Genomic DNA, 18,365 nt, shown 5'->3' on the forward strand with positions numbered 1-18,365 from the left:
GGTCCCCCAGCGAGTCGGGGGTAGCGCAGGGGATTGAACCCTGGACCCAGGAGCTGGCTGGCGGCTACCGGCCCCGGCCCCAGGCCTCAGCGGAGCGCCGCGAGCAGCAGAGCCTGCTGCCTACCTGGGCTCGGCCAGGCGGAGGGGAGAGGGTGTTCAGAGCGCTGCCCTAGGCCGGGGGAAAGCTCAGTAACTGGACCACTGGAGCCCAACGCCCGTCAAACAAGAGTTTATTTGGCTAGGGGGAAACAGCCAGAGCCAAAGCCGGGTCAGCTCTTCGCCGGAGCAGCGAGTCTGAGCAACAGCCAGGGGGGAGGCCCGTCCAGAACATGGGGCGATTCTGATCCACTCCTCCGATTCTAAAGCTTTGCTAGAAACAACGCCTGCTGCCCGAGGAGGGGGTGACCTGGAAGCAGCCTGTGACAAACAGTGCAGAGGCTGCAAGGACCTAGATGCCACAAAGCTCTGCAGGAGACAAACTTCCCCGTAAACATTTGGCTGCTGCTCAGGATCCACCAGTCGAAGCTGCCTTTGCCCTAGGGGAGAGGTCGGGATTTTGTGTGGGCGGGTGGAGGGCAACGTGTGAGCCTTGCCCAGCAGAACGATTCGTTGGCAACCCTTCCTGGAAAGATGGGCTCTAGCTGTTGCCCTGGATGTCTGGGTTCTGCAGCTTCCTCATCATTTCCAGCAGCATCCGGTTGCAGAGTGCTGAATAGGGGTTCATCAGGACCAGCTGGCGCCGAGCGAAGGTGCTGCCCAGGCTGGCTGCCTGCTCAAAATCGTGCCTGGCCTCTTCCTCATGCCCCTGCAGCAGGTTGACAAGGCCTCGCTGCATGAAGCACTGGCACGCCACAGGGCCTGTGCCCCTGCTGAGGTGCAGGGCTGTGTCCAGGTCCTGCAGGGCACCTGTGTGGAGGCAGAAGAGAAGAAAGGTGAACTCTGCCTGGCCTTGGCCAGGGAAACATGCCTGGCTCGGCTGTGGGCTCCTAGAGGATCAGACCCATAATCACGATGCACAGCAGTGGGTACTTTCCCTCACCTTCTGTTGGAAGAGCTAAGCATTATCCCTTGTTTAGACAAGGCCCCAGGCAGTGACCAAACCCACCCACAGTGCATCCCAGAGCCGAGAAGCTGTAACCGTATCAAAGTAAGAGAACAGGGTCCCTTTGTCAGACTTGTTCTAGGGTCATTCAATATTAACATAGTAGCTAAAAGTGCTGTTTTCTGCTCTGGGCACCAACTTCTGGCCCACCCACACAGCACGGGCTGATTCTCAGAGCGGAGAGTTGTTTGGAATTTGTCAACCGTGGGACACTAACCCACGAATACCCACCGAGCCCCAGAGCATCTTCAAGAGTCTCCTCTCATTGTACACCACTCCAACCCGTTCGTTGCCATGACAGCTTGTTCATGGTAAATATAGAGCCAATTTACCCAGTATTGGTTTACAATGGAACAAACAATAGGACCAAAAAACCCAAAACTCAATGGGGACACTTCAGGAAACCCTAAAGGAAGTCCTGGGTATCAAGGACATGACCTGAAAACCAGGGTTACAACTCCCAGCTGAACTTCGGAGTTCCTGGCTCCCAGTCCAGAGCTGAGAATCTGCTTCCCTCCTTCAAAGGGAGAGATTTGCTGCATGATTGTGTGCACTTCACACACATGGCCCCTTGTCTACAGTGCTGCCCCTCAGACCCCAGGCCTGGCCCGGACACTGCTAGGACCAGTCAGATCACCTGTTTGCAGCCCTCCCCAACAGTAACTGCCAACGCTTGTGTGATGTGCACTATCCCCTCAATTACCTGCCACGTCCCCTTTGAGGCGAAGAGCCTGGGCACGATTGTTGTAGCAAGAGGCTCGCTCTGGAAGGAGCTGAATGGCCTGGCTGAGTTTCTCAAGGGCTGTATTCACATCTCCCGATTCAGCTGCCAAAACACCCTGCAACTCCAGGTCTTTGACTTGCTCCAGCAGCTCTGAGGTCAAAGTTCCATCTGTGACGTGCATAAAGGAAAGGCCTTGTTTATGTGGTAGACAACCAGCTGGACCAGGTGATTTCCTGCATCAAGACCAGGGCACATTGAGGGGAGAGTCTCACTACCCTCAGGTGTAAGGGCAGGGATGCCCCCTGGACCCAGGGTTAATATGGGGGCTCTGAGTTAGTCTTGACCTCTGTTTTTCTGATCCACCTAGGGCAGTGCTCAGCCATGTCCTGGGTCACTGTGACAGCAGATTCCCAACTGGCATCTTTACTCATGCCAGTATGCAGGCTGGGCAGCAGCAGACTATTTAAATCCAACACACAGTTTAATTTCTGCACCTTCAGATTCACCTGAACTCACTGCCCTATGGAGAGACCTGGAACCTCACTGCAGAGTCCATGGCCCAGCCCCCAGGCAATGTCCCAGCTGCTCTCCTGCAAATTCAAAAAAAACCTCTCGTCTCTGCCAGCTCATGGGACTGTCTGGCCCAGGGATGGGGCCAGTGGGTCCTTTCAGCCCCCTGATCCAGGCTAGGCTCCATGGCTATCTGTGACAATTGTGACTTGTGGAAGGAGACACCTGCCCTGCATCTCTCAAACCAGCTGCACTGGTGCTTACAAAAGGAGGCTCGCCCTGTCTAAAGGAGGCTTCAGTAACTGCCTGCCTGTGGAAAACAGGCTGAACTGCCCAGGCAGGTATTTGCTACCACCCTTCACCTGCGGTAATAGTGTCCGCACTCTGTGGGCCCTCTCATGACACCCAGCTGCACCATTACCCAGCACAGTGACGGGCACAGGGACTGGCATGGGACAAGCCGAAGCTCTCTCGCATCACTTTGCATTGCAGAGATTCCAGGGCTGAGAAGAGTTTTCAGCACGGTCCAACTGGCCTGTCTCTCTACAGCTCAACCTGTTTTCCTTCCAGCTCTTTGCGAGCTCTGCCCGAGCCACCGAGCCCCAGCCAGTCACTGCCGGGGAACCCTGGATCACTCCACAACAGCCATGCCCCTAGTTCTGCCCATGTAACTCTACTGACACTCTCCGTCTTACAGCAGTGCCACAGTTCACAGCGAGGACAGTTCTTCCCTTCCTTTCCAGTACCAGTGGCCGAGGTAAATCACAGCCACTGCACAGACCTTTAGTAACCAGCAAGAGTCTGAGCCCCAGAAATACACCTGCTGCTAAATCAAACCTCACCTTCTCCTTGGACTTGTGCCACCGCCTCTTCCTCGGCTAACTCGAGGACATTCCCAAATGGAGTATTGGGGTTAAAGATGGTTTGCAGAACTGCCCTGTCCTTGGCTGTAGCCATGTTTAACAGCACGCAGTGACAGAGGCAGGAAATGTCACCTCTAGCGAGCCAGGAACGAGATGGGGAGGCTCAAGGGGGCTGGCCAAAAGGTAGCCAATAGGAGCAGGGGTGTGCAAGGCAGGGAAAGTTAATGTTCACATGGCCCCTTAGCATTCTGTCCCAGGCTAGAGGCAGATAAAGCCCAGAGAGGGCCTGCGAGGATTGCAGCAGAATTTCAGGTCCAGACATTCAAAATGTCAGACGTGAGCTGAACCCCCAGAATTGCTGCCGAAGTTGGGGTCGGTAAGAGGATGTGTGTGGAAGAGGCTGGGCAGAGGGATTCAGCTCCACCAAAACATTACCAGCTTTTATTACACAGACGTGGAATACACTGGATGCACATTCAGGCCATTGCTAAATCTTGACATTTTTCTTACATGGCTCTGCCTTCTCCCCACGCACACAGCCAGAAACGCTGTCCAAGCACTGGTCCCTAAACATCGTGGCTGGCCTAGACTCCTGCACCCTTTCACCCCGGGGTCTATCCACGTTTCTGCTGAGATCTTATACCTCTTGTGACATCAGGCCCCAAATCTTCTGCCAACTCCTTCGTCTGTGCATCAAATCAAAGACACTTGTCTTTACCTTCGAGGCCATTCCCATCGTAGCCCCCTTGCCCCACTTGGTGACTTGGTTATATATGGTGAGGTCAACCCACGTTTGCTCTGCCAGTATTCCCAGTCTTCACTGCCCACAGGGCAGTTTCTCCTCAGACACTTCCATGTGGCCCTCCCGCCTAAGAAAAGCCCCTGATAAAATCCCCACAGCCTTGTCCGCCTCAGGAGGGCGCTGCTGGCACCTCAGCCAAAGGCATCAATGAACAGGTTACAAACTGGGCCTGTTGTTCTTCCCTTTTCCCTCTCACTCTCATTTGAAACCAGCAATCCACCATCCACGAAACTAACCTGCCCAGCCCATTCCTCCCTGGGTGCATTGGGTTAGTAGCTGTATCCACATTCTCTCAGCATAGCTGTAGTTTGTGCAGTGCCTTGGCATGCAGCCCCAACCTCACCCTAGGTCTACCAACTTACAAGTATTTCATTAACTTTCTTGAATCACAGGCAAAGGTGATGGGGAGATGCTGAACACGCCTGAATGCTTGTTTCCTGAAAAACTTAGGCCTGGTCTACACTAGGAGATTAAGTCAAATTAAAGTATCCATGTTCCTTTTTATAAACTCTGCATCTACACCCCACTGCTCAACAGGTTGATTTTAAGTGGCTCTAAGGCTGACTTTGTAATGCTGTCAAAACAAAAAAACAGGCAAGTAGCACTTTAAAGACTAACAAAATAATTTATTAGGTGATGAGCTTTCATGGGGCAGACCCAGTTCTTCAGCCCACAGCTGTAACAGAACAGACTCAATATTTAAGGCACAGAGAACCAAAAACAGTAATCAAAGTTGACAAATCAGAAAAAAATTAAGGTGAGCAAATCAGAGAGCAGAGGGGTGGTGGGGGGAAGTCAAGAATTAGATTAAGTCAGCTATGCCAAAGAGCCCCTGTAATGTCCCAGAAGATTTGCATCCCGGTTCAAACCACGTGTTAATGTGTCTAATCTGAATATGAAAAAGAGTTCGGCAGCTTCTCTTTCTAAAGCAGACTGAAAATTCTTCTTCAGTAAGATGCAAACTCTTAAGTCATTAAGAGAATGGCCCACTCCATTAAAATGTAGACTAACTGGTTTGTGGATCAGGAATGTTTTGATGTCTGTTTTGTGCCCATTAACTCTTTGAGACAGTTAGAAGTCTGTCCAATATACAAAACGTCTGGGCATTGTTGGCACATGATGGCATATATGATGTTAGTTGAGGAGCATGAGAATGTACCCGTGATTCTGTGAATAACCTGGTTAGGTCCAGTGCTGGTATTGCCAGACTAGATATGTGGACAAAGCTGGCAGTGGGCTATGTTGCAAGAAAAAATCCCAGGACTGGTATTCCTGAGGTGTAATGCTAAAGTAACTCGAAAGGTCAAATTTGCAAAGTTGAACTATATGAGTGGAGATGGCAGCATTATTAAAATCAATTTTATTAGCCTTTAAACTGTCGAACAATACCCCACGACATGTCCTTTTTGGTCATTGCTCTGCCCGCCCTGCTCTCCAGCGAGACCCAAGTAGGTGACAGGAAGTGGTGGTCATCAGCCTGGGAATTTTCACTGATTACCTTTCCTCTCTGGCTAGTGTGGCAAGCAGATGTGAGGATCACATCTGTGCAGCACACCTTGTAGCCATGAGTTCCCAGGATCACAAAAGAGCCACTGCTTGGAGCCATCAGGAGATCTTGGATCTTTTTTCAGTGTTGGGTGAAGAAACTATTTTAATTCAGCTCCAATCCAGCAAAAGGAATGCTGATATTTATGCAAAAATGTCACAAGGAACGATGGAGAAAGGGTACAGCAGAGACACTCAGGAGGGCTGCCTGGAGATCGAGGTGCTGAGGCAAATGCAAGAGATGGACAACGGTTGGTCTGGGGCATCTCCCCAGAAATGTGGATACTTCAATACACTTCATGCTGTTCTGGGGCAGATGCAACCTCTTCCCCCAAAGGTTGCATCAACACCTGTGGTCGTGGGGAGGGTGCTGACGTGTGTCCTGATGAAGAAGAGGTGGATGACAGTGAGGTCCTTTCCAGCATAGCATTAAACCCTGAAAGACAAGAGCTGTTTATTGAGCCAGTGGATCCTGGCCACTTAACTCAGCAGGCAGCCTCAGAGGCCGACCCGAATCCTGGAGCTTACACTTCTGGTAAGTAGGCTTCTGTACTACCGGTAATAGCATGTGGCAGTCGTGGGGTGGAAGGTCTGTGCCTCTCTCTCAGAACAGCTTGTTAACATGCCTGGGGATGGAGCGCAGATGCTCTTTGGACAAAAAGAAGTTCTTAAGACAGGAACTTGGAGATTCTCCTCAGGAGATTTTTGGGGAGAATTGACTTATTCCTGCTTCCACGGTAAGGCACCTTACTGTACTAAGCCACCAGTACGTGATCTGGAGGCAGGGTCCCACATAGCACTCCTGTACATTTTCCAACATGGTAGCTGGAGAGAGAGAGAGAGAGACTTTTAATGATTTTTGAACTTGTGGAGCAGCCACTTTGGAGTTTAAAATCCAGGCACTGCTTGGCAGCATAGGCTCAGCAGAACCCCTCTTGGCTCCTGGGACAGGGTGCTTTAAGAATGCAGTGATGCAGCCACCCACTTCCACATGGGCTGGCATCCCTGGGACATGCTGCGCCACCCCTACCCACCTGCCCCAGCATTGCTTTAAGGACGTTTTTTCCCCATGAACCAAGGACAACTCACCATAGTGTTGAGCATAAGCCTGAAATCATTCTGCTTGGAATCATGCATTCTTCAGCCTCAAGAGTAACCTGAGTGACCTTGCAGTTGCAATGTTCTTCCATAGACACAGGCAGCCATCATTTCTGTCACTATGCTCATTGTTCCAAGTAAAGACGAATGTTGCTATTGCTAATGACATGAGTATTTCTAAATTTGTATCATCAGCAAATGACTCTGGAAAAAAAGACAAAGGCCACACAGTTCAGCGGATAAGAGGCTGCCTACCATGTGGAGGAAGAAGAGCCGGAATGAATTGTTGGAGAACTATATACAAGTAGTTACAAAGGAGGAAAGTGAACTTTGCGACTGGAGAAAGAAAATGATGGGCTCTCAAGAATGAATGCGTGAGCCAATCACGTACTTTATGGGCAAGCAGACAGAAGTAATTAATTCAGTGACAGAGAAATCACAATCAGTGAACTCTGAAATACATGAGGCTGTGCTTAATAAAGAGTCAGCCTTCCATGCACCATCCCCTCCAATGCCCCATGACATGCACCGCTATCCGTACACATTACCTTTCCCTTTTAGAGGAACAGCATCCCCAGGCCACTCCAGGCACTGCTGATAAATGGCACCCTTACACCATTCATTCTCCTCCCCTTGACCAGGCACTGCACCCCCAGCCACCATCATTTTAGACCTCCCTCAACCCAGTCAGTCCACTCTCCTGCTCCTGACCCTGCACCCCCTGTCCAACTAACGCCACCCACCCATACCTCATCCCTCCACACACTTGGCACCTTCCTCTTGTCAGGAACCCAGAATGAGGGGCGGGAAGGCCACGGAGACCCTCTCTTCATAGCCCAAAAAATTAATACCCACCGGAAGGCTAAGATTTGACTATTACCATTTCTCCCCTATACAATAATCCCCCCTGTATGCATAATTTCAATTTGCACTTAACTCACATTGATGCGAGTTAAGAGCAAATCAAAAGTGCTCCAGCCCCCAGCTGGGGGAGCCCAGGGGGCAGACAGCTGCTGCTGCGGAGCTTCTCCCCTTCTTCCCACAGCTGGGGAGAAGCTGCACCGCAGCAGCTCCCTGCCCGCCAGCCTCACCCAGCTGGGGTAGCTAGGTGGGCAGAGAGTCACATCACTACATCTGTATGTCCCCTGGCTTCTCCCAGCTGGAGGGCAGATAGCCACACCACCGTGCTGCTGCAGACGTCTATCCCTGGCTTGCCCAACCTGGGGGAAGCCCGGCAGGTAGACAGCTGCACCTGGCTCCCGCCAGCGGAGGGGATCCGGGAGCCAGGCTACCAGGTCCAGGGCTCCTGTCCACTCGCTGGAGCCAGGAAACTGACCAGGGCAGGTGACCTCATCAGTTTTCTGGGTTCCCCACATTACCTGGGAAATTTGACTTATGCAGGAACTCAAGTCCTGTGTGAGTCAGGGATCTACTATACACCCCACTCTTCTTTTACTACCCCCTAGATAAAACATTCATTATTGTGAAAAGAGTTTCATTTATTGGTTAACATGGTTTGGACTTGGGTGGGCAGGCGGTGATGGTTGTCTCACAGTTAATGGGGGTTTCATCAAGGGCAAGAAAACAGCATGGTTGGTGGGTGGGGGTTTAAACCAGTTAAACCAGCCCTTCATGCTCATTCACAAACATGGTTTTCAAGGCATCCCTGATTTTCAGTGCCTCTTTCTAGGCTTTCCTGTTTTCCCTTTGGGTTGGTGACTGATAATTTCATGTCAGGACCTCTGCCTCAGCCCCCCACGTAGGCATGAAACTTCACCCCCTCGCCTTGCAAATGTTATGACAAATACAGCAAGCCCCAATGACAAGGGTTGTTTTTCTTCACTGAAGTCTAAGTGGGTCAGAAGGCACCTAAACCTGGCTTTCAAATGGCTGAAGGCACAGTCTACCACCATTCTATACCTGCTCAGCTTGCAGTTAAAAAACTCCTTACCCATGTGTACTACTACCTGTGTAGTGCTTCATGAGCCAAGTGAACAAAGGAATAAGCAGGGTCACCCAAAATCACTACGGCATTGAAGCATTTCCATGGTCTCAAAGTTAATTTTCTGGCCTGGGAAGAAAGTTCCACTCTGAAGCCTTCTAAACAGACCAGAATTCTTAAACATTTGCACATCATGCACCCTTCCTGACCACCCCACCCTGATGTTGGTGACACTACCTTTGTAATCCACCAATGCCTACAACACCATAGAAAAGTACACCTTGCACTTAATGTACTCTGAGGCCTGGTGATTCGGTGCAGGATGGGGATGTGCATTCTACCTGTGGCCCCACTGCAGTTAAGGAACCCTATGGCAGCAAATCTGTCCACTATCTCCTGTACACTCCTGAGTCACTGTCTTCTGCAGAAGTATGTTGACCACCTTAGCTAGATGTATGACAACAGCCCCATCGTAGATTTGTCCACTCCAAACTGATTGACCACTGACAGGTAGCTGTCCGGTGTTGCATACTTCCAAAAAGGAATTGCCACACACTTCTCGTCCTGCCAAGAGGGCAGGGGACTGGACTTGATGACCTCTTGAGGTCCCTTCCAGTTCAAAGCAGGACTCATTCTGGTATCGCTGCACTTCAGGGCAGAAGATTGCAGTTCACAAAGTTCCCTGAAAGTAGTCTTACACTTGCAAAAGTTTCACAGCCACTGCTGGTTGCCCCATGACTGCAAAATGATGTGATCCCAGCAGTCTGTGCTGGTTTTGCGGCTCCAGAATCTCTGCTCTCTGCTGTACAGTGACTCCAGTGCTGCCAGACACTCCATGGTGCTTCTCTCCAGAGATTCACGTCTGTCAATGCCCGTAGAAACAATAAGTTCATTCTGCATGAGCATTATATTCCAAAGATACTGCATCACAACGTGGCAACTGAGCACAAAACACTGCATGAAACTTTGAAGCATACCAAGATCCAAGTTAGTGTGTGTAAAGGTGCCTGGCAGGCTGGATGATAACTGTGTGAAAATGCCATTTTCTTCCGGCCAGAAAGAGGTAGTGAAGAAAATGCATTCTGGGATGATGACATCAGACACCCAGAACCTCTTGCAGTGACTTTTTCTTTCCCCAGAAGACATTGGCACAAAATCCCAAAATGCAACAGGGCTGCAGGAACAGTTGGATAGGTGCCTACAACGCACCACTACCACTGTCGAATTCAGGCGACCATGTAGGGCCACATTAAATTGAATGTCTGAGCTGGTCAGGACACTCACCCTCAACTTTATAAAATCTAGTGACAAAAATTCGACTTTATTCCCAAGCGTAGACATGCCCTTAGAACACAGATGCCCAATGTCATGGCACAGTTCCACCACAAAGTCACAATGCACACCAGTCACAAAGTGTACACGCACTCTCGGCACAAGGTTTGCTTAACATCTGGGTGACTTTTACAAATGGTGCACCACTTATTTGGTGACCATTAAGGATCATGGACTTGGGAGGGACAAGGCCTCCTTTCTTACCTTTAATAGGCCACTCTCCATTGGTACTGCTGTCTGCACAATCATCTCTGTAAGCACCCTTGCTGAGTGGCCCCAGAGCTTTATGTTTCAAGGCTCCTGTGAAGAACCATCCCCACTGGAGAGAGAGAGATTTCTTTTGCAGCCACTGGTCACATTTAAGGAGCTACAACACAAGTTGTAACAATGAAGCCATGTGAAATCTATTGCCTTATCTGAAGAAAAAGTGATTCAGTGATGCTGGTGCCGGAACTCCTCCTCTCCGGCTTTTTAAAAATGAAGTAAATCAAGAGCCACCCTCTGCAGCAATAAACTTGACATGTTTATTAATTAAACTATCACTTAAATAAAAAAAAGTGCATAGAAAATAAACATGTTTAAAAACTCCTTTTTGTTTTGTACAACTATATACACTTTTTTATTTTTACATTCAGTCTTTCGCAGAGCTTTCAGCATTTTTTTTTAAACTATTAAAGTATTTCCTTCATCCCTGTGGCAGGGAGTTAACACTGATGTACTTTAGACACTTCCTTTTTTTTTTCTTTAAACCAGAAGCTTGGAAGAACACAAGAAAAAAAAAAAGAAATAAAAAGATCTGTTATACATGATAAGTTGTCAAGAAATGTATTATTTCTAGAACATAACCTTGCCATTGTAGAGCTTTTTTTTTTTTTTTTTGAACAATTATTCACCTACCAGTATTTACTAAAGAGACTGTTAAGTTTAATAAAAGAAACACCACAAGTATAGTTCTTGGTTGATAGACAAAGCTACAGTACCTTGTTAAAAAGATACTCGAAAGCACAGAACACATTTTTCCCTATATGCAGGTGGTACCCCAAACACTCATAACCAAACAAAACAAAACAAAACAAAAAACAAAACGAAAAAAAAAACAAGTTGTACAAGTACTGACTGGTAACATTAAAAGGTCAGAAAAATCCTCAAGCAGGGAAACTGTGGGCTAAAGATTTCATTTCTGCAGCAAGTTTCTGGACGTGAAGGCTATCGTTCTGCAGGCCAAGCAACCCCCTTCACTTTACATGTGTTAACCCAGAAGTACACAGCTTGATTATTTTTCCTGCCTTTGTTAGCAACTGTAACACAATCCTTATCTATAGTGTTAAGAGAATTAAAAGCCATGGACCGATACTGAACTAGGCTTCATTACACGGTGCATTACTATATTAGTTCCTATATATATCATATTTATAGTTGTTAAAAAAAAACTCGCAGGTGTGTTGAATATGGACCAGTAGTATGGGCTTGAATGGCATGATTCTGCACAAAATCCGTCTTGCTGAAAAACCTGGTATTGCTTGGAAATGAAAGAAAATGAAATAAAGAGATTATACCCAGCCCTTTGCAATGACCCGCTTTTCCTTTAAAAAATGATTTGTACAAATAAAAATAAATGCCTTAAAGTTTGACTTTTAGTATTTTCAGATAGCATGATCTATGTCAGTCCTTATAAAATATACATTCATATATGAGGAAGCTGCATTGTGCTCACAATTAGCCTGGGCAGGACAGGGTTAAAGGGCACATAGGAGGACTGTGTCCTACAGATGAATCATTGAAAACTTAAATACTAGCTGCCAAGGCTTCTCCCCACTTTCCTTTTATTTGTTTAAAACTGTAAGCGACTGGAAACTTCTGTTTTGGAGATAGACTGGTGAGAACAATGGAAGTGGGGAGCCAAGGGGACTCCTGGCCCAGACTGCATGTCAGCACAATTCAGCTTCTCTGGTTTACAGACAGTTTCACTGGCCACAGTGGCTGCTTGTTAAGGCAGCCACCTCAGGTATAGCAGCAAAGCATTCAGTGAGCTGGATCATCCACCAAATTCTAGCCTGATCCATTTGCGCTCTCAGTCCTCACAATAGAGGAAATGTCTAGTGCCTGGTTCTCAGAGGGACTCGGGTGTCTCTCTCTTCTCTTTTCTCCTTCACCTATTCTTCCCCCTCCTCTTGTGTTTCTTCCTAGCCGACAGGGTTTGTGGGAGCAGCGTTTCCTCATCTTAGTGCGGATTTCTGGTGAGGACTCAATTTTGCTTAGGGTGAGCCAAAAGCCACGCAGGTTTTTTACTAGACACCAGAATGGAATTGTTGTCAGCTGCAGAGGCTGATTCTGTCAGATTAAAGGATCAGAGTGGGAGGGAGAAGGGGAAAAGGACTGAATTAGATCTCCTCGAGTTAAAATTCCCCCATCTATCCAACACTGGAACTGTCCCCCAGGACTGCCGTGAAGGGCAGCGTCTAGGAATGCTGAGCTGAGATTCCCCCAGACATGCTTTCTGGCCGCTCAGTGTGCACGCCTTCCCAAACTGTCAGTGCATCAAATCATTTCAGTCACACGTGCAGCTGAGACTTGGATTTTTCTTTAAAAAAAGTTTTACAAAATTATCATCTCACAGTGCAATAAAAAAAAAAAAAAAAGAAAGAAACAGCAATTCCTGACCCTTCTGAGTGCTGCATTTCATTCTCAGGTCAGAGGAAGCAAACTCTGGGGCTGAATGGCACAGATACACAGCACTAGGCTGTGTGCGCTAAGGAGTCAATGCTGTCCAATTTCCATAGGTGAATGCTGCTGTTTGCTAATGCAGCTAATGGTAGATGACCTGTCCACAAGGACAGAGGGAGGAGGAGGGTGAATTAAGATTTTACTGATCAAAAGGAAAAATTCCTATGTTGCCAAGTGAGAGGCACAAATCCCACACCTTTTCCTAAAATGATTGAGAACAAAGGCAGAGCTGGGGCTCTACTGCTTTGCTTGGTTTCCACAGGACCACATTTCTCTGCTTGGAGAGCTGGGAATGTTCCCAGCATGAAAATCCACTCTGCCTCTTTATCCAGTGAAGCTGCTTTGGAAACAGTGGGGAGCGATGGAAAGTTGGTTTTCCCTGCTATCAACCACAGTCCTGGACTGTGTACTGATACACAGTACTGATGCAGGGATCACTGATTTTCAGTAGGTACCCTGGCAGAATCAGTGAGTTACAGAGGAGGACACATCCCCTCTACAGGAGTTAAGCGGAAAGAGAGCAAGCTGGGAAAATCTTATTTCCTGCCAAATTCCTATTTATGAGCCCTGAACAAACAGTGAAAATAGCAGTTATTACCTCCCCTCCTTCACATTTCTATAAACAGAACAGTGGCATTTGTCAAGGCAAAATTACCCCTCTCTCTGCCCCACGGTGGGAACACTGTGCCAAAAGAGCTAACAGAGAAGTTTAAGTAAAGTTCCACTAAGTCAAATGCCTCCTGAGTTGGGCGATTGTTCCCCAGGCCCTCCCCCCTTGACTAATCAATGTAATTAAGGTCCAGCAAAAGCTTCCAGGAAACAGTTACTCAAGTCAACAAGGCAGAACAAGATTAAAAATAAAATAAAAATAAGTTTCCCGCTCACTGGAGAAAGGATCAGATTATGTCCAGCCAGATATTTCCTATAACCGTCCTATGAAAATAAAAAAAAATATTAAAAACATTATCTTAAATTAGGATAATACCACTGTTTAAAAATAGCCTTGTCATAAGTGCTTTTCCCTATGAAGTGCTTCTCATAGAAAAATATACAAAATATATTTACATTTATAAAACCTTACAATACTAAACTGTAAACAGAACAGAGTAAAATCCAATCACTTAATTTAATAGGCTCGGGGCATCTGTTTTCTTCTTTTGGAAGCATGGGGTGGACCCCAAAGGGGAACCTGGACTAGTGTCATTCTGTCTTGCTTTTGAAATGTTTGTACTATTTCACTCGGATGGGTCTAATTGTGGCAGTTGCAAACTGGTTTCCTAAACATATACGTAAATGCTGCTAGGAGTAGGCTCAGACTGTTAGTGTTTGGCCTTGCGTTTCCACCGAGCTTTTAAATCTTCTCTTGATGCCTACTCCTATGTTTTACAAAGATGATTGAAGAAACCATACCCTAGAAATGGATCTAGAGAGAGGGATGTGCTTAGAGGAATTACTTGTTTGCCTGATTCATTTACTCCATTACAGTATTGAAATAATCTGAGCAGAGCTTCCCCTGCTGACACCTCTGCAAATCGCCCTTGCTAGTTTTTGTTTCATAGTACTGACTCACTAACAGAACTGTTTTCCTTTGCTGACAGGTGTGAGTCCTGCTACTCTGGTCATGGATTTCCATTGCTTCAACAGGCTCAGGGGTAGATTTCTGCAATGTCTGTGTGACTGGGAAACCCTGCAGCTCCCTTGACGAAAGAAGAATGCCCATTTCTGGTGGGACAAGCGTTATTCCTACTCTACAAAGGACTTCATTGCTGATGCAAGGTCTTTGCTGACGAAGATTTCCACTTTGGGCTGCTAATCCTAATGTACAACTCACTCTGTAATCAGCTGGCGAAAGCCCAACACAGCTCTTTCCTTTACTACAGAAAACTAGGAATTCTCTACACAAAAACAGGAGTTTCAGAGAAAAATGCTACTGAAACCCATTTCAGTTCCTTAACAGGCTGCTGTAGCTTACCTAGCCTTATTTACTTTTCCTAGGCTCCCACAAAGGACAGACCAACCAAGAGAAATGAACTGGGCCACATACAGCTGCTGTAAGATGTCTGATAAGACCCTGCCTGCTTACAAATAGTGTTTTGGAAATGCACGGTGGAAGGAACCACAGACACTCAGAACGTCCTTCGCAGAGCTGGTTGGTGGGATACAATCTCTCTTCCGAGGAAAAGCTCAGTCAAATACTGTGCTTTTTTACATATATGACACAGCAAGCAACGAAAACTGAAAACCTCCAGTGCCGTTCTGGGCAAAGCTGGTCACCGAGTCCTGACAAACCAGAGACAAAAAAGAAAGACAAAATCTGAGGCCCTTACCCGTATATGGGTTTTGGTCTGTTTTGCTCCATCCATTACCCTCCCCACCTCCCACTCACTGTCCCACAGTGACAGACAAACACAGGAGGGCAAAAAAAGGGCAGTGAAAAAAGCATAACAATCATATTGAGGGTCGTCTTCTCTGATAGTCGTCTCTTTCCCAAAGACAAGTGTGCGCATGTGAGACATGAAGATATGGACTCTGACGGAGAAGCGCAGCCATCACTTACGTCTCTGAGCCCCAATTAATCTTCATTTCTGTCTGTGTCCTCTCCACTCCCTCACAAAGGGTAGGAAAGAGATACATTGTAACTTTGGTTCGCCCCAGGCCCTTCAGGGCTCACTCACAGCTCATGAAAGTTTCAGTTTAAGAATTTCCTGCACTTCTTGGCGCCACAGTTACAAGGCAGTTTGTTGCTGGCGTCTTCAATGGGGAATTTGTAGTCATAAGTGAGTTCCTCCCCGCGGTAGATTTTGCGCATGGCGAAGATGACAATGTGTTTCTGGCCATCAATGTTGATGACACGGGAGTAACAGTTTGGCTCACATGAGTGGTTGATGAAGCGGGCTGCATTCCCATGCATAGTGGCATCTACCACTTCGGAGTCATCAATGCGGAACATGTAGCAGCCAATCCCCTGGGCACGGAGGAAAGAGAGGCATTTAGAGTTCAAGAAAGCCAAGAGTCCTCCTCTCCTGCCTGGCATTTCAGGAGACGATCTGTCACCCTAACTAAACAAGAGAAATCAAAATTTAGTCTGTGTGGAACCCTGATCTCCTTAGAAACCTGCAGCCATTCTTCAGTTGTAAAGTACTTCCTTAAGCCATTTTATCCTCAGCCCCTTGAATCCACAGTGCTGATGCATGGCTCAAATATTTCCTAAGGCCTTGAAGGAAGCAAAGGCAGTGCTGCTAGAGCTCCAGCCAGTGCTGGAAGAACTGGGAAGTCTAGAACCCCAAACCAGAGCTCAAGTGCAGTTTTCACACCTACTGAAGATTGCACTATACATTTACTTGACTCTCTTTAACTCACCCTTGTACCACCCAGGCATTATTTATGCCCCATGCAATCCCCACACACCAAATCTGTCCAGGAACTTGGCCATTTCTCTACCACCTGCTGCCAGAGCTCAAACACTGCTTTAAAACTAGCAACTTCCAGTTGCAAAATCAGGGCAAATAATGTCTTGGCCCAGTCAGAAAGCATGTGGGAGGTCACAAATGTGACATTTCTCCTCTTTCTGTAATTACTTCCAGTTCAACATTATCTTGTAAACATCTATGTCAACCCAGACAGGAAAGTCGTCAAGAAGAAATTGTTGAGATGCACGAGGGAAGTTGCTAAATGGGCATTAATTCAGACCCTGGCCAAAGCAAACACATATCAGAACATAACATTCATGTGGTGTCTACATTTTTAGTGGTAAGAAACATTATTTGGTGGTTGAGAACAGGAATGGCAGCCACAAACCCTTCAGATCTAGTCTTGGCTCTGACATTAATCCCCTCCCCGGCCTGGGGCAAATACCTCAACCTGCTTTCGTTTCCCTATTTATATATCTCTTACCCCACAGAAGGTCATGTGGATCACCGGCTTGTACAGTACACTGAAGATTAGGAGTTCTATATAAGTGCTAATATCTTACAGGACTCCAAACATGTACAGTTACACAGGGTTTTGGCTCCATAACCCTTGTGAAAGACACCATCAGTTTACTGCTGTGAATACTCCCTTCAGGTCACTGGCCAGAGCAAAGTGACGTGAAGGGGTTTAACTGTTGCACCTGTTACAAATGTAGATGAAAGTTACAGAACTCACCTTGCTGTCATAATATTTCTCTCGTTTGTCAGTGAGGATGGAGCGAATGACGTTGCCTGAATATTCAATTACCATCTCACCTGCATCAATGTTCCTTTTGCAGAACAGGCCTCGGCCGTGGATGGGAGACCTAGGAAAAAGAAACAAGGTAAGTGACTAGATCAAACAATGCAACTGAAGATCAGAAAACTTCAAGATAACTCTTCAAAAGGGCATCAGTGTGTTTCTACCCTACGCATGTAAGCAAACCATTTCTAGCTTCCCTTCCCACCCCAAAAATAAATGCCTGAGCTATCACCAAGGTGAGCTGGCAGGAATAAGTGGTTTGTACTGAGGATCAGCTTTTTAAAGATTTGACCTGAATACAAAGAGGGGAAAGAGACCTTCCCTTCAACATTTCAGTCGAACCTTAGAACAGGTTTTCAATTTTTAATCTCCCTCTGCCCTGAGACAGAGTTAAGCACCAGAGTAAAACCATACCTGTAGACACCAACTGCCTCCTTGGAGGTCTTCTTCAAGTGTCGGAATCGCATGGGCATTGGCAGATCCATACTAGTTGCCCTCCTAGAACAAAGAGACACTGCTACGTGATCACCTTTATTCGAGAGCCCATGCCAAACATTAGTTGGCATAGTTTCAAAGATACTGTTAACCTGTAGCCACTGTGACACTGAAGCCCAATGCCCACCAAGAAAACAACCAAGATTACATACACTGTATTTTTATATAGATATTATAAAGCTGGTCTTAATTCAACCTCAGATCTCAGACAAACTCCTTACTGCTAACCAGCTCTCCTCTCCTACAAATTTAGTATAAGCAATAATGTATCCTTATTCTTCCAGAATTCTCATAAAAACATCCTGCAGTAGCATGGGCACAGATTAGAAAGGAGCTGGGCACCTTCAGTAGCCAGGTCCCATGCTAATTCAGGATTGTCCTCTACAGTCTGTTTTTCAGTGTTTGTGTATTTAAAATTGTAATACAACATCTCCAGATGTAACAAAAAAGACCAAAACATTTGCCTTTTCTTCTTAACAACCTCCTCTTTCCCTTTTAGAGACAGAAATCCAGCTGCGTACCGAGCAGACTTGAGCTGCACTTCCTCCTCTTCCTCATCATTGGGGTTGTATTCTGGTGGCTGCCGGTGTTTAGAAGCCAGGAAATTGAACATATCAAATGCTGACTTCCTGGAAGCAAAGAACATGTGCATTACTGGCTAAGTTAGTTTTCAGCAGCACCTTGGCCGCTGCCAGGGCTATGCGTGTCTGCCACTCCATCACTTCCACTGCCTTTCTCAGTAATTCATGCTCGCCTCAGGCGCTGATCAAAGGTCTGTAAAGCAGTCACATCCAATAAACAATCTTTAGGGTTGTGAATGTAAGTGGTAAAGTGGGCGATCTTATTAATTCCAATTTCCTACTGCTTGGCAAAGCTAAGAGCAGCAGAAGACACATTAGAGCTGCCTGCAGACTCAGGAACATACAGGCCATCGGTTTACATTTGGAAAATACCATCAAAGCTAAAATCTTGTTATAATCTTACATTTTGTAGCAGTTTACAGTTTACGCCCCCTC

The 18,365-nt window shown here is 46.9% G+C and overlaps 2 protein-coding genes and 1 long non-coding RNA gene across 7 annotated transcripts in view; all 3 read right to left on the bottom strand.

Annotated features, from left to right (window-relative positions):
* Positions 1-223: 223 nt before the first annotated feature.
* Positions 224-3,293, bottom strand: TTC36 (tetratricopeptide repeat domain 36). The gene is made up of 3 exons (XM_074977084.1): positions 3,179-3,293; positions 1,806-1,994; positions 224-906 (listed from the first exon to the last, which is right to left on the bottom strand). The coding sequence occupies exons 1-3, from the start codon at positions 3,291-3,293 to the stop codon at positions 638-640; spliced, it is 573 nt and encodes a 190-aa protein (XP_074833185.1). The 3' UTR covers positions 224-637.
* A 2,051-nt stretch (positions 3,294-5,344) lies between these two features.
* LOC142001560 (uncharacterized) lies at positions 5,345-9,304 on the bottom strand. Of its 2 annotated transcripts, XR_012642522.1 has the most exons (3): positions 9,285-9,304; positions 6,636-6,848; positions 5,345-6,371 (listed from the first exon to the last, which is right to left on the bottom strand). It is a non-coding gene; the product is annotated as an uncharacterized LOC142001560 (long non-coding RNA). The 2 variants fall into 2 exon arrangements; XR_012642521.1 differs by lacking the exon at positions 9,285-9,304 and having other exon boundaries at positions 6,636-7,290.
* A 1,124-nt stretch (positions 9,305-10,428) lies between these two features.
* The window catches only part of KMT2A (lysine methyltransferase 2A), a 124,553-nt gene continuing 116,616 nt past the window's right edge, over positions 10,429-18,365 (bottom strand). For 3 of the 4 annotated variants that reach the window (XM_074977131.1, XM_074977130.1, XM_074977132.1), the window contains exons 33-36: positions 17,871-17,978; positions 17,269-17,352; positions 16,789-16,918; positions 10,429-15,607 (exon numbers count right to left, since the gene is read on the bottom strand). In XM_074977131.1, coding sequence (XP_074833232.1) covers positions 15,332-15,607; positions 16,789-16,918; positions 17,269-17,352; positions 17,871-17,978 — 598 coding nt within the window. In that variant the 3' untranslated portion in view covers positions 10,429-15,331. The remainder of the gene's footprint in view (positions 15,608-16,788; positions 16,919-17,268; positions 17,353-17,870; positions 17,979-18,365) is intronic. The other variant, XR_012642552.1, reaches the window with a different exon arrangement.

This window comes from Carettochelys insculpta, chromosome 25, assembly GCF_033958435.1.
Source record: "Carettochelys insculpta isolate YL-2023 chromosome 25, ASM3395843v1, whole genome shotgun sequence".
Taxonomy (NCBI): domain Eukaryota; kingdom Metazoa; phylum Chordata; order Testudines; family Carettochelyidae; genus Carettochelys; species Carettochelys insculpta.